Source organism: Phyllostomus discolor, chromosome X, assembly GCF_004126475.2.
Source record: "Phyllostomus discolor isolate MPI-MPIP mPhyDis1 chromosome X, mPhyDis1.pri.v3, whole genome shotgun sequence".
Taxonomy (NCBI): Eukaryota; Metazoa; Chordata; class Mammalia; order Chiroptera; family Phyllostomidae; genus Phyllostomus; species Phyllostomus discolor.
In genome coordinates, this window is record NC_050198.1 from 46,690,713 (window position 1) to 46,705,058 (window position 14,346).

A 14,346-nucleotide genomic window follows, 5' to 3' on the forward strand; every position below is an offset into this window, starting at 1 on the left:
TTGCATATAAATATATCTCTTATCTTACAAATGTGTTAGATCAGTTATAGTATGAGAACTTTATGAAGAAAAGCAATTGGGCTGTGGTGTGGGTGGGTGTGCATGGTGAGGGTAGTGGGAAATCGGTAGACTTTCCATTCATACAGAAATATCATTATTTGAATTGTTTTTGTTGATTTTTAAGTCTAATACTGCTGTGGCCAGGGTGGCTCAGTTGGTTGGAATGTCATCTCATAAACCCAAAGTTTTCAGGTTTGATTCCTGGTCAAGGCACATGCCTAGGTTGCAGGTTCAGTTCCCAGTTGGGCATGTACAGGAGGCAACCAATTGATGTTTCTCTCTCAAATCAATTTCTCTCTCTCTCCCTTTTCCTCCCTCTTCCTCTCTTCCTCTCTCTCTCTCTCTCTCTCTCTCTCTCTCTCTCTCTCTCTCTCTCTCTCCATCTCTCTCCTCTCTCCCTCTCCCTCTCTCCCCCTTCCTCTCTCTCTCTAAAAGCAGTAAAAAAAATGTCCTCAGGTTAGGGTTAAAAAAAACTCTGATACTAAGGGACATTCATGGAAAAGTATAAATATGTTTTTAAAAGACCTAATTTTGTCCTTAATATATATATTATGACCTTATTTTTTAAAATATTTAAACACTATACAACAAAGCAAAGGGGGTGCTTTCAGTAATAATTTTTTCATTAGTTCCTCTTAAGATTTTAAACAATTTTCTAATTCAAATGTTCATTTTTAGTAAATATTTATTAAATGAAAGCTAACTACAGCATAAAATGACTATTAAACAGTTTACCAAATAAAAGACAATATCATTTTTCCAATATTTCATTTTGTCATTAAAAGCCCAAAATATGACATTCACTGTCTGAAAAATGTCAATATTTGGCCCAGAAGTCTCTTTAAATGAGAACTTGTTTTATTTGCCATTTATTCTAATGACTGAAGAACAATTATTTGCAACTAAATGTAACGGCATTTGCACAAGTGTTTTCGAGCTAAAACACTGCTAAAAGTTCCAACACACATACAAGTCAATATTTTTACATAATAACATATATTTATTATAAAACCTGTGACTCTAAGCACTTTGTAGGATGTGAATACAAGAGTCACTCTACCCTATAATGAATCATGGCCACAGCTACGGGGAGAAGCTGATGAGCAGAAGAGTTCTGTGTTCAATTGAGTTCAAATGGGTTGGCCACTCAGACTGTTCAGGAATGCTAGTGTGCCATCATAGAATTGCTTGATAGCTCAATTCACACAAAACTGCAGCAGATTTTCAAGTATAAGCCCTTAGCAACCAAGAAACTGGTAGCACAAGCTGCATTGACAAGACACACTCTTACTGTGCAGGGGGGCTCTGCTTTAAGCAAGTTAATATTGAAAGTCTAAATACACAAAACATGAATAAGGGAGTGATTATTTAAGTTTCCTCTAAATAGTAACTCCCCTAATGCATGTAAAATACAATTGATTTATAAAACTTCAATTTACACATGGCTTTTTCACAACCATAGTGAGGAGCAAAGTACACTTAAATACAGTACTTCATTTTCTCTGTCAGGATTTAGGTATCTCATCATTGTATTGGTAAAAAATACAAGTCAAAATACTATCTGTTAAGCTACTGATATATAAAATAAATATTGACCCTAAAGCAGGGATATACCAGAAAATTTGAGTAGGTTTTGTATTTTGTATTTATGTTTTGAGGACTCATTTTCACAATGTAAATCTTTGGATAGCACACACATATAACTATCTTCAGGCCATAATATTGTGCTCTGTTCTGCAGAATTTTTTTTTTTTAATTTTAGTGGGATTTTTGCCTTTGTAGCTGTATAAAGAGATGTTAAGGATGGTTACAGTGTAGCTAGTTTATTTTTAATATTTCATTTCTTTCTAGAGAGAGTAAGGGAGGGAGAAAGAGAGGGAGAGAAACATCAATGTGTGGTTGCCACTTGAGCACCCCCTACTGGAGACCTGGCCCACAACCCAGACATGTTCTCTGACTGGGAATCGAACCTGCAACCTTTTGATTCGAGGCCCAGCACTCAATCCACTGAGCCACACCAGCCAGGGCTAGCTAGTTTATTTATGATATATCAGTTTATAATTCATTGCAAAGAATCACCTTTAAAAAATGCAACTTCCTGCATTTCATTACTGTTCCCACCATTTAATCTAGGTGATTGTCATTTATATCCCTTATTATCACTAAGCTCACTGTGGTGAATGCATGTAATGGGGTGGGGCAGAAATCCTGTCTACTGTATCTCTGTGCCCCCTCAGCAAGCAGCACAAAGACTGGCATCTAAGAAGTACGCACTCAGTAAATATTCACTGAATTAATGAAGAAATGACTGGATTGGGAGAACTGTCCAGATAGCATGCAATCTAGTATGTATTTGAAATATTTACAATTAAAATGAATTTCCAGAATCTGAAAAATCACAGAACCTCTCTCTTGTTCCTTATGCACTTTTGGTAAGATTCATAAAATATTGAGCCCTTTATGACATGGAAATAATTAGGATATTAAATCATCTTACAAGTCAGAACAAAGCACAGGGTTACTTCCTTATTCACCAACTGCTGGAGTGAACTAACAAGGCACACAAGTTCACCAAATCCAGAACCAAATTAGATTCTTGGCAATTGTGTCCAGACTGAGAAGTCATACTTTCGAGTGTTTCGATATCAGTTTAGACACAGGTATATTCAGAAAGAGTGAAAGCAAATAATTAAGAGCTACAATCAAAGAGAATTTCCATGTGTTGTTTGTAGGGCAGACACAAAAATATGTTTCAGATAGAGCCAGGAGAGATCACATTCTGTTGGCTGTAATAATTTTGCTCTGCTGATGCTCATACCCATTACAAGCTGCATGTGAAATAAAAGTGAAATAGTAAAATCCCACTGTAGGAGATAAATAAAAATCCTAAAATAAAATATGCTTGAAAGCATTTGAGTGGCTAAAGCAAAACAATTAAGTCAATGGGGGGGGTGTTGATAACTCAATAAAAATAAAGTGTTTGTGATGCATTAGAAACAAAAGCTTCAAAGTATATGGTGTTTTATGCATTTAAATGAAATACTCTGGATCAAATTCAAATGATTTAACCTTAAAACCTAATACAAATAAAGCACATATTTAGAAATGTGAGAATCTAGAATTAAATCATAATTATTAAGAGAGTTTATGAATCTGAATTCTTCCAGAAGGCCTCTTTAAAATCATGTGACTAAATGAATATTAAATTCTCTCTATTTAAAAATAATAAAGTTGTTTTACTATGGGTAATAGCATTTTATAGGAATGACTTTTCTTTCAGGAGGATCTGAACAAGCACTGAAGTGGAATCGTACGCTGGTAGCTCTAGTAATACAATTTAAAACTAAAAACTATCTTAATAGATTACATATACAAATTTGCCTCCATAATCATTTCCAAAAATACTTACCTCTACATTCTGCATTTTTTATTGCACCAAATGAAAGCAGCCATAAGAGTATTTTTTGCAACTCTTGCATATATAATACTTCACTCAAAGAATAGTGATTTCTAGGAGATATCTCCAAGTTCAACTAGCATAATACCCTGCTCCTTTTCTGTGAAATGTAAAATCTCTGTACATTAATTTTCTTGTAAGTCATTTCAGCCCACCAATTTCAATTTTGAGCTAATGAATTTAAATAGGAATTATAATCTCTAATCAAAGAATGAACATGTTTGTCACTGTAGGTATTTAGAGAATCTAGGTTGAGGTATATTTTTTCCTGATTGACCTTTACATTTATGTACACACGATTACCTCCTATTGTTCAAAAGACTATTTTACACCAGTCATTAAAAAATCCCAAATAATTTGGATTTAAATAATTTCTAATTGAAAGCCTATCACATGAATTGTATATAGTGATAGACAATATACTATTATTCATTTTAAAGTTTTAAAAGTAAGTTATCAGTATCCACTTCAACTTCCACAGAATAATAAAGGATTATTATGTGCAGTAACCTATTTATGAACAGAAAACAGTGTGCTTCTTTCAGATGCCATCAATTGCTTTAATAAGGATTTGAAAAGCTGGACTACTTTATATGCAGATCACTATCCCAGTTGCATAAGGATTTACAATAGACAAAACAAAACTATTTTTTGTTGTAAAGAAGGACTGTTTGTTTAAATCGCACACTAATGTTTGCATCTAAAAATTATGTACAGGCTAATAAGGCCATATAAACATTATATAAACTTGGTTAGTTAAAAATTATTTTTAATGTTAAAACAAAAATAAAAGGTTTGATCAAACTAACCAGGAAAAATTCAAGTAACGCATGTCTAAATAAGGCAAAAGAAAGAGGATGCTTTCTTTCTTAGATTAGGCACTTATTATATTAATCAATTTGGAGGTATAAATAGCACATGATTTGATAGCACCCATTGATAGCAATGAACTCAAGAGGAAAATGGTCCTTTAGGGAAAGCACCATTTCTCTAAACATTTTTTTAAAAATTTTTAGACACTCTTCACTTTAGTCTTTTTTTAAAGATTTTATTTATTTATTTATTTTTAGAGAGGGAAGGGAGGGAGAAAGAGAGAGAGAAACACCAATGTGCGGTTGCTGGAGGTCATGGCCTGCAACCCAGGCATGTACCCTGACTGGGAATCGAACCTGCGACACTTTGGTTCGCAGCCCACGCTCAATCCACTGAGCTACGCCAGCCAGGGCTCCATTTCTCTAAACATTTAGTGAAAATTTAGAACACGTTTGATTCTACCTTTTAATCTTAAAAGAAATCAATGTATACGTTTATCTCTGCTGTCTTGAGTTTGCAGAGAATTTACTTGTAAATTTTAATCTCACCTGTGAAGTCTCCCTTCAAGGTATTTAATGGCTGATTTGCCTTTATTAAACGAGGTGTGTGGCGGCCTCTACTGGTGCATGTTTATAGAAAACGTTCAATAAGCAGAAAAAAAATATTAATTTCAATTAAAACATTACAAATACAGACTCTGTCATTTAAATATACAAAAATATCTAATTTAATGCAGAAAATATATTACAAGTTGTGTAATGTACTCTTACATTGGGAAAATAATCTAGAACACTGACCATGTTAGTATAAAATAATGACTTATGAAGGTCATTAATTGTTCAATTCACTCTGATATTGGGTTAAATATATTTTATTAATGAATTACTAATCCAGACTCAGAAGGATTATTACCTCTAGTCCACTGTTAAGTCCCCTTAGTTGACTGAAATAAAATCACTTAGAACAAATTCAGTGGAAAGGAAATATTTTACAGTTAAATCTATAAAGTCTTATAACTAGAATCATTTGATGACAGGTTGGTATCTATAGTTCAAGCAAATTGTACATTGACTTAATATAGCTGACATTTCTATTTTACAGTGTTTCAATTTCAAAAATACAACACATTAAAATATGTTCAATTTATTGAAGCTAAAAGCAACATTTAAGTAACATACTTAAAGTGCAAAGGCACTTTAACATAAAGAATCGATGACTCGTGGCTATAGTTGGTAACTGAAGATCAAAATACCATATATCATTATTTACCAAAGAATTTATAGTCTCAAAAGATCTTTGGAGATCTTCTATAAAATATACTAAATAATCATTTTTATTTGAAAAGTTTGCTTACTCTTGCGTCATTCACTATAGTCTCCTCTTCCCACTCCCCACTGGAAAAGGAAAAAAGAAACAAAACCATAAACAAAATATATGAAAAACTTCATTGTAGAAACATATACGTTCAGTGATGATTCCTAAGGAGAGAATGAAAAAAATGGGGGTGGGGGGTGGGCAGGAGAAAAATAACTTAAAGGAAAGCTTGAAAAAACAGTATAATTGCTTCATCCTATCACCAAACATTTTCCAAGTCTCCCACTGATGCTGGGAAAGGGAGACCACAAACTGGAAAACATACAGAATGTTTCTAACAGTTTGGAGCAGCATCCTTTGATGCCATAGGATTGTAAACATTTCCCTTCACAGATGACTGATTGCAGTTTGTTTTTCCAGAACTTCGAGGTAGTCTGGTTCTGATTGAGGCTTAGCTTGCAGTAAAGGGTGGTCAGGTTTTGACTGCCCCACAAAGCATTTCCTGGGAGTTCCATATAAAACGGTTTTATCGATTCTGTCTTGGTTTTGGCGTCGAGATTCATATGATGGGGCAAACTGCTTTTTAGGTAAGGTACAAAAGTTATAGTGGACTAGTCCTGCACTGGGGAGGTCCTTAACTCGCTCAACAATATTCTGATACAGCAACTCCGGCTCCCTGGTTGCGGCCTGTTTTTCTAGCAACTCATTGGCACTTATAGTATAAGCTGGCTCCTCGTCTTTTTTCTCCTCCAGGTTGCTGTAGCTGAATTCCTGCAAGTTTCTGTAATAGGCTACTGGGTCTCCTTCCTTCTGCATGTAGATGGGGTTTTGGCACATCTGCCCCACAGGTGGTGGGATGTAGTTATAGACATGGCCATCTGTTTTATCTTGAGTCTCACTGTTGTAAGACCCATACTGTAACTGAAAGGAGCTTAAATCTAAGTTGTTGGCAGTCCTCGGAACACTTGGCACCCCCTTTCGGCGTTTCAGTACAAAGACAAATAAACCAGCCCCAAAACAGACAGATAAAATAAAGACAACAAGCAATCCTAAAATTAAGATGGAAAGTGGAACCTCAGTGTGTAATTCAGGATAGGAACTGGGAGATACACTAAGCAACCGAGGTGTGTTTGTGTTGTGATTGATTGATAGAATCGTTCCATCTGACAAGTTCAGACTGTTTGGGCAGATAGCCTCCCTCCCCAGAAACTTCAGGATCTCCCCTGCATGCTTAGCTGGAGACTCACAGGTCACCTCATTGATGATGACAGGGGAATTGGCATGTTCTGTCCAGTCCTTTAGCCCCATGATGTCACAGGTGCAGTCCCACGGGTTCTCTTGCAGATCTATCTGGATAAAAGCTGGGAGTTGATCCAGAACACCTTTCACAGGCAGGTGAGAAAAATGGTTGTTTCTCAGATTCAGCCTGGTGAGAGCTGTGCCCCCAAATATGTTATCAGGTAAGGACCTAAGAAGATTGTTATTCAAAAACAGTAGCTGTAAGTTAATCAAAGCATCGAAGGTCAGTGGTTTGATTTCCTTAATAACATTATACTCTAAATAGAGATACTGCAAGCTGTGCAGTCCATCAAACATGGAAGGGTACAGAACTTCAAGGTAATTGCCATTCAGATAAAGTCTGCGTAAACTGGTCAGATTTCTGAAGGCACCTTCCTGAATGACTGCAATCCTGTTGTTTCCTAAATGTAACAAATCCAAAGAACTATAATCTAAGAGGTCTTTCTTATAGACAGTTTGAAGATAGTTCCCTGTCAGGTAAAGTTTTTTTGGACTAGTAGGTTTGGGCTGCAGGTCAGATATATTAGTGAACTTCCTTTCTTGGCAGTTTACATTTAGACCATTGTCTGAGCTCTGAGAGGTGCACACACAGCTACTGGGGCAGGTTAAGGGCACAGGGGACTTGGTCTGGTACACCATGATCGGGCCAAAGCTCTGCCTGTCCTTAGACACAGTGACCCGGGGAGTTGGACGATTTCTCATTTTGGGTGGTCGGCTGGCTTTTGGAGCCCTGGTTGGGTTGAGAGCAGGATTCACTGTAGGCAACAGCCTTTGGATGTGTGTGTCAACATGGCTGCCCCTCTGACTGGAGTCACCAGTACTTTTTCTGGGACAGAGGTCTTGCCTGGCCAGTTGAGTCACATCTTTCCCATGCAATCTAAAGGGAGTTTCGCAAACAATCTCACCCACAAAAACAGTTATGGTGTCCAGCCAAGCCTTGAGAGGAAGTAAGTCACAAGTGCAGTTCCATGGGTTTTCCTCCAGCTGAATCTCCATGATCCCTCCAATATGTTCAAGGACACCAGCAAAAGGCATTACTTTCAGCCTATTTCCTCTCAGATCTAAGTGGGTCAGCAGGACAAACCGAAACACATTGCTGGGCAGAGACAGAAGAAGGTTGTCATTCAGGATGAGTACTTTGAGTTTATTCAGTTTGCTGAATGTCCCTGCCTCGATTGCACTGATATAATTGTAGTCAGCCTGGAGGTACTCCAGGCTTTCCAAGCCCACAAAGGTGTCCTCCCTCAGCACCTCGAGCTTGTTGTTGTTAAGATGCAGTCTCTTGAGCATTTTTAGGCCACTAAATGCCCCGGTTCGGATCTCCAGCAACCCATTGTTACCTAGGTGGAGAGTCACTGCATTGGAGTAATTGACAAACTCATTGGGATACAGTCTGGTCAAAAGGTTTCCATTGAGGAAAAGCTGGTAGATTCGATACTGGGGTGGTTGGAGCAGGCTGACAGTTGTAAATCCTTTGTTTTCGCAATTAATATTCAGTACATTTTCCTTCTCTTCGCACAGGCAGCGGATCTTGCAAATGTCTTTGGCAGTCTTGCGACTCTCTGTCTGTAAGAACCCGGCCATGGTTAACACACTGATGAACCAAACGCTGCTCAGCATCTTTAGGCACCGTTGGTGTCAGCTCAGGTACCTAAGGGCAAACCTTGGGGAGGGGGTGGAGCAAGATAGAGCAGGGTGTGGGGAGAAGGAAACAAGGAGGTCCGATTAAAATGGCAAAGCAAGGGGGTAGAGTGGGACAGAGGGATAATGCCAGAAATCACTGCATTTTTAAAAGTAGTTTCTTCTATCATTGTCCTCCCTGCCACCCCCAGCCCACCCACACACGTGTCCTCGAACACCCATGCTTGCACCACATTTCGAGGTGGGTAGCAGCCAGCCACAGATTCATTAGTAACCAAATTGTCCTACTAAATCCAGTCCATGTCCTCCTCCCCTGGGGTATCTTGAAGAGATCTCAGGCTGATTGACTGCCCTGGGCTCGCAGCTAAAAGCCTACTAAGCTTTAGTTTTTAATTTTTGTTAACTGCGCAGAAAGGGGGTTGGAAAATCAGGAGACTGGTGGCGGGAAGAGAGAGAAGATGGAAAAGCAAAGTTAGCGTAGCGTGGGGGGGTGCGTACTCACACATCAGGAGAAGATGGGACCCCTCTTGTCTGTAGTCTGCCAGTAGTTTAACATCTTCAGAAAAAGAGGGAGAGCTAGGTAAAAGATGCCGCTTCTTGGGTGGGGGGTGCCCTGTTTTCTGTTGGTTGATTTAATTTGGCTGGAGAATGTGCAGAAATAACAAATCTGGCAGGCAATAGGAGAGAAGAAGAGGGTTGAAGCTGGAGGAAGCTGAGCGCACATGGACCCAGGGGTTCAATTAACAGGGAGGTCCCAGAGCCAATCTAGCTGGGTCTGCAGGTGGTGGTGATGGCCGAGCCTTGGGACACACTTCCAATCCAGTGGCAGCGGCAGCAGTGAGCTTAGCAGTTTAAATCTGAGAGACTTTGAAGTCTCCTCTGGACAAGGCGAGGGTGATGTCACGGGTGGAGGGGGCAGGCAGAGGAAAGAGGACGAACTCTGGGGGAAGGAGAGGCAGGTCTTTCCCTTTCTTGTGAGTAGCTTTTCAAAGCTCAAATCCCGGCCCTGTCAGTTGATCCTGAATTATTTCACCTCCAACGCTACTGCAGGGTGGTGAGCACTAAGCAAGGTTCCTGGAGAGAGGTTCTCCAAGACAGACCCCGCTAAGGGGCTGGCACCCTCCTACTAGTTTCTTCCACCTGTGCCTCCTGGCCATCCATTCCAGGAGCTTCTCACTCCAGATTCCTAAGCAGGGGTCCAGCGCTTGTTCTCTCTCTCTTTCTCTCTTTCTCTCTCTCTCTCTCTCTCTCTCTCTCTCTCTGTGTGCGTGTGTGTGTGTGTGTGTGTGTGTGTAGATTTCTCTTTTGCTACAGGACTAGAGCCCAACTACCATTCTCCTAGCTCAAATGCTCTTGGTGTTAGGGTGGCGTGTGTGCAGTGGAGCAGTGTGTCTGTGTAGGAGGAGGAGGAGTTCTTCTGGGGGATGTATAATTTACATAGAGAGCTTTGTTTCAGTGTTTAGAGAATTACTTTTGGGATGGTGAATGGTCAGATTTTTGCCTGGATTCAGAAAGCCAGCTCCACATTAGCTTATGGACTGAGATAAACAACAAAACCCTTCTCCTTCTGAGGCTTACACTAGTCAGACAATGAGGTTTAAATGTGTGCTTTTTGTCTGAAGGAAGGAGAAGACTGTGTCACAAAGGCACTGCTAGGCTGAGCCTTAGCTGGAGTGGGAGCCCACAGACAGGTGCCTAAGTACTCCAGGCTTCAGGCAGGGGCCAAGAAGCTGGGACAACAGAGGACAGCAATGCAGGAAGCCTGGCTCCTAAGAAAGAGAGGAGAGATGGGTGGAGTCTAGCCTGAGACCCAGTAGACCTGGGTTCTGATCTACCTCTATTGCCAAGTTTATCACTTATTTCTGCATCGTCCTGTTCCCACTGACAAATGGGGTATATTACTGGGGCCCTTCCAGCTCTGACATTCAATTGAATTCATATAACCTTTCCACAGAATTATTAATAACCAGGTGTTGGGTTTTGCCTTCAATGTATCATTACTTCTTTGTTATCTTAAGGTCTCCTGGGCCCAGGAGTCTCTCAGTGTGGAGTCCATTTGCAGGATTAGAATGTCTGTTGTTGCCCAGAAGTGCCATGGGCTGTCTCTGGGGGGGATGGGGGGCGGGAAATAAGTTAGGAACAGGAGGGAATGAAAGAAGAGTGGGAAAAGGAATTGACCACAACACATGCTTATCCCACAAAACACATCAGCTTCTTTGCCCTGTCTTCAGTGCCAGCCAGGTGCTGATGGAGTCAATCCAGGGTTCCATTGTTGGGCCAAATTCCAAATAGAGACAATCCCACAAGCAAAAAGAACATCCGAGAAGGGGAAGCTGCCATTCATTCCCTCATCTTTTTTTACTAAGCTCAGATTCCAAGACTGTTTGCCCTTCCTCCCCAAGAAGGGCTGGGGGCAGTTTATAAACTTAGCCATTAAGGCAACCTGTAGCTCTGACAGCCTCCTCCCAACTTTTTCTCAGGCTTTCCTCCTCTTTTTCCTATGGGAAGAACCTTGAACTAGACATCAGGAGACTCCTCCCGTTGTGTAATAGTTGCTTGGTGTTGGTCAAGATTCTTTCCTTCTGGGGCCTCAAATTGTCCTCTATGTCAAAGGATGACATTGAGATGAGCTGTCCTGTGGGGGTTAGCCCCCACTCTATTGGAATTGCATCATTAGATGCAAGTAAAATGATGCAGTGCAACCATAATTAAGCTTCCTTTCATAAACAAGGGACATTTGCTTCTAAATATTTGCAAATATATATTTCCTAGAAAGATGTGTTCACTCTGTCGTTTAGTTAACAAACATGTATTAATTAGGTTTATATTTCATTTAAGTAGAAGCCAACATGAAAACTGGACAAAACCTCTGAAATCAGATTTATTTTATAGATGAGGACATTCCTCAATCAGGGGAAGTGCTGACTTGAATAAGTTCAATAATATAAAATTAAAAGCAACCCAGGAATTCTGAGTTCCAGGCCAGCAGCTTTACAAAAAGCTAAGCTCACTTCTGCTTAGGGTGAATCAGCAAAGAATTACTTAAACTTAAATAATGTTGGTGGTGTTTTACCTAAATGTATTATTTTTCAAAAGTTGTATTTGAAAGTGAAATATCAAATATCAGTTTTAGCTTTCAAATATAGTAATATCCTTCAAGACAGTAATAACACTTCCAATACTACTTGAAAACAGTCCTTTCTTGAGAGTTTCAGAGAATGGGGTTGTATTAGATTGGGGGAAATGGGTCACTTGAAATCCTTGACGATTACAGTAAATAAAATGCAGCGGTAAACTAGTCGCAAGGAACGACAAGGGGGACCTGAGGTGGTGGGGCACATCTTTCTACCATGGACACTCTCACCACCCCTCTCTCTACTGCACTTTCCGGAGCTTCCCCAGGGGCTCTCCCAAACATGCTTCTTGGGACCAAATCAGCCTCAATCTAGATAAAACACTTTCATTTGGCCTCGTGTTTGGGGGAAGAATGGCCGCAGTGCCCAGCTAGGGAGAATGAATTTTAAGGCGTTGGGAAGGTGAACTGGGAGCCCTTGAGAGGAAAACGGGAAGGCTAAAATAATGGAAACAACCCTTCTCCTCACCGGGGCAGGGAGGCAAAAAAAAAAAAAAAAAAAAAAAAAAAAAAAACTGGACTCGGTGGCCTCACTTGCATCTAACCGAGTAAAGTCTGGCACTGGTCGCCCAAGCTTTCCCAGGGGGTGGGCAAGTTGTGTCCCTGCTGCCGCCAGGCATGCCAGGAGGGGGTTAATAGGAGTCCCGAAACCTGCAGTGGAGTGTGTGTGTGTGTGTGTGTGGGCACGAGCTCCACCCTAGGCTGCCTTCTCCGCATCCCGCTGCCCCCCCACCCCCAGCCCCAATCCGGGGCAAATGCCATTCCCCTAAGACTCTTCCAAGACCACCCAAGAGGTAGGCGAATAGCTCGTCACCCGACTTGGGGACCTGACCGCTAGCGCAGTCCTACCTTCATTCCCCAGGGCTGCTAGATGCCCGATGCTGCACACAGGGCCCACAGCCGTGAGCGCTACCCGCACTTCCCACGCTTTTACAGCCTCCCGGGTGTGTAGGCCGACCGCAGGGACAGTGATTGTGAAGCTGTGCGATGGCCTGAACAGACTATGCCCATGTGGACGTCCTGAAGCCAAACAGCCCCAGTGGTGATGGGAGGCAAGCTTGGCCCCAGTGCGATATCCTTGGCGGCTGGCTCTCAATCCTCCCACTCCCGTCTCTCCCTGTGGGGAGTCCGTTGCGAAGGGGGCAGGGTATGGAGGGGAGATGGCTTGCCAGCCTAGGCGCCAGCGCCACCGGGTTTCCAAGGGCTCAGAACTTACCCAATGAGAGTGCCCCTCGGAGCTTCCCCAGGAGGCGCCCACAGCATCCAGGACCTGGGAAGGCGACCAGGGAAGACGAGGGAGCCGATACAGCTTGCAGCCGGCGCAGGCCGAGATGGAGTACACCACTGTGAGCCGGGCGGTGGCCCCAACAGGCAGATTCCCACTGGAGCGGCTGGCCTCTGGCTGCGTTTCTAGCAGGAAGGAGTGAGGGATTGGAGGGGGAGGAGTGAAGCAGAACCGGAGGGAGCAGGAAGGAGAGGGAGGGGTGGAGGGATGGATGGACAGACGGAAAGTGGCCCCTTGCCAGTACTTAACATTCAGCTGGCAGATCGAGTGTCCCCGCTGTGCAACCGGAGGAGCCTGTACCAGCCCACTGAGGAGCTGCTGCTCCTTTTCTGGACAAGCGCCACGAAATGTTGTTCACTCCTCTAGGCCCCTAGCAGCTTCTACCATAGGCTGAAGCTCAGATTCAGTTAAGGGAAATAAGGATGGCACTTGGTTGGTAATAAAGCCAAGGGGAATTAAAAACAATGTGTGGAGTTAAGGGCAAGTGCAAGACCAGTCAGTGCTCCCAGATGTATGTCTTCCTGGGATGGCTGCCTCCCCAACTAGTTAAGTGCCCAATCATTGCAGTTCGCAGGCAGACATTTAAGGACCTCATAGGAAGGTGGTAAACAAGGAATTTCCATAGAATGTGAGGGTAAGCTAAACTTCTGCCAAAGTGTTAACAAAAACAAGACGATTTTTTTAATTTTAACATTTTATTTAAAAACAAAATTTTAACTAACTTTACAAAAGGATTTGAACTTTTGTTGTTGTCCTCGTTGTTGTTGTTATTATTATTCAAGTACAGTTCTCTCCATTTTCCAGCCACAAGTTTCCGGCTTCCTCAACATTTAAGGAATAGATAAATCCTACTGTTCTCAAACTATTCTTAAAGAAATCCAAGAAGAAGGAAAAATTTCAAACTCTTTTTATGAGGCCAGCATCATCCTAATCTCAAAACCAGATAAAGACACAACAAAGAAAGAAAACTACAGGCCACTAATGAAGATAAACGCTCAAATCCTCCAGGGAATATTGGCAAACCACAACCAGAAATACATTAAAAAGATCATACATCATGATCAAGTGGGACTCATCCCAGGGATGCAAGGATGGTACAATATTCACAAATTGGTAAGCGTAATACATCACATAAACAGAAGGAAAGACAAAAATCATATGGTCACATAAATAGATGTGGGAAATGCATTTGATATGGTTTGATTCTTTTTTTTTTAAGATTTTATTTATTTAGTTTTAGAAAGGGAAGGGAGGGAAGGAGGGAGGGAGGGAGGGAGGGAGAGAGAGAGAGAGAGAGAGAGAGAGAGAGAGAGAGAGAGAGAGAGAGAGAGAGAGAGGGAGAGA

At 41.5% G+C, this 14,346-nt stretch overlaps 1 protein-coding gene across 3 annotated transcripts; it reads right to left on the bottom strand.

Moving 5' to 3' along the window:
- Positions 1 to 5,773: 5,773 nt before the first annotated feature.
- On the bottom strand, positions 5,774 to 13,166 carry SLITRK2 (SLIT and NTRK like family member 2). 3 transcript variants are annotated; one of them, XM_036016524.1, is made up of 3 exons: positions 12,934 to 13,166; positions 9,087 to 9,251; positions 5,774 to 8,606 (listed from the first exon to the last, which is right to left on the bottom strand). In XM_036016524.1, the coding sequence occupies exon 3, from the start codon at positions 8,561 to 8,563 to the stop codon at positions 6,032 to 6,034; it is 2,532 nt and encodes an 843-aa protein (XP_035872417.1). In that variant the 5' UTR covers positions 8,564 to 8,606; positions 9,087 to 9,251; positions 12,934 to 13,166; the 3' UTR covers positions 5,774 to 6,031. The 3 variants fall into 3 exon arrangements, with proteins under 3 accessions (XP_035872417.1, XP_028379069.1, XP_035872418.1); XM_028523268.2 differs by lacking the exon at positions 9,087 to 9,251; XM_036016525.1 differs by lacking the exon at positions 12,934 to 13,166 and having other exon boundaries at positions 5,774 to 8,594; positions 9,087 to 9,512.
- Positions 13,167 to 14,346: the final 1,180 nt, after the last annotated feature.

Coding starts and splice junctions, on each gene's coding strand:
- SLITRK2 (XM_028523268.2), bottom strand. CDS start 8,563: ATGCTGAGCAGCGTTTGGTTCATCAGTGTGTTAACCATGGCCGGGTTC.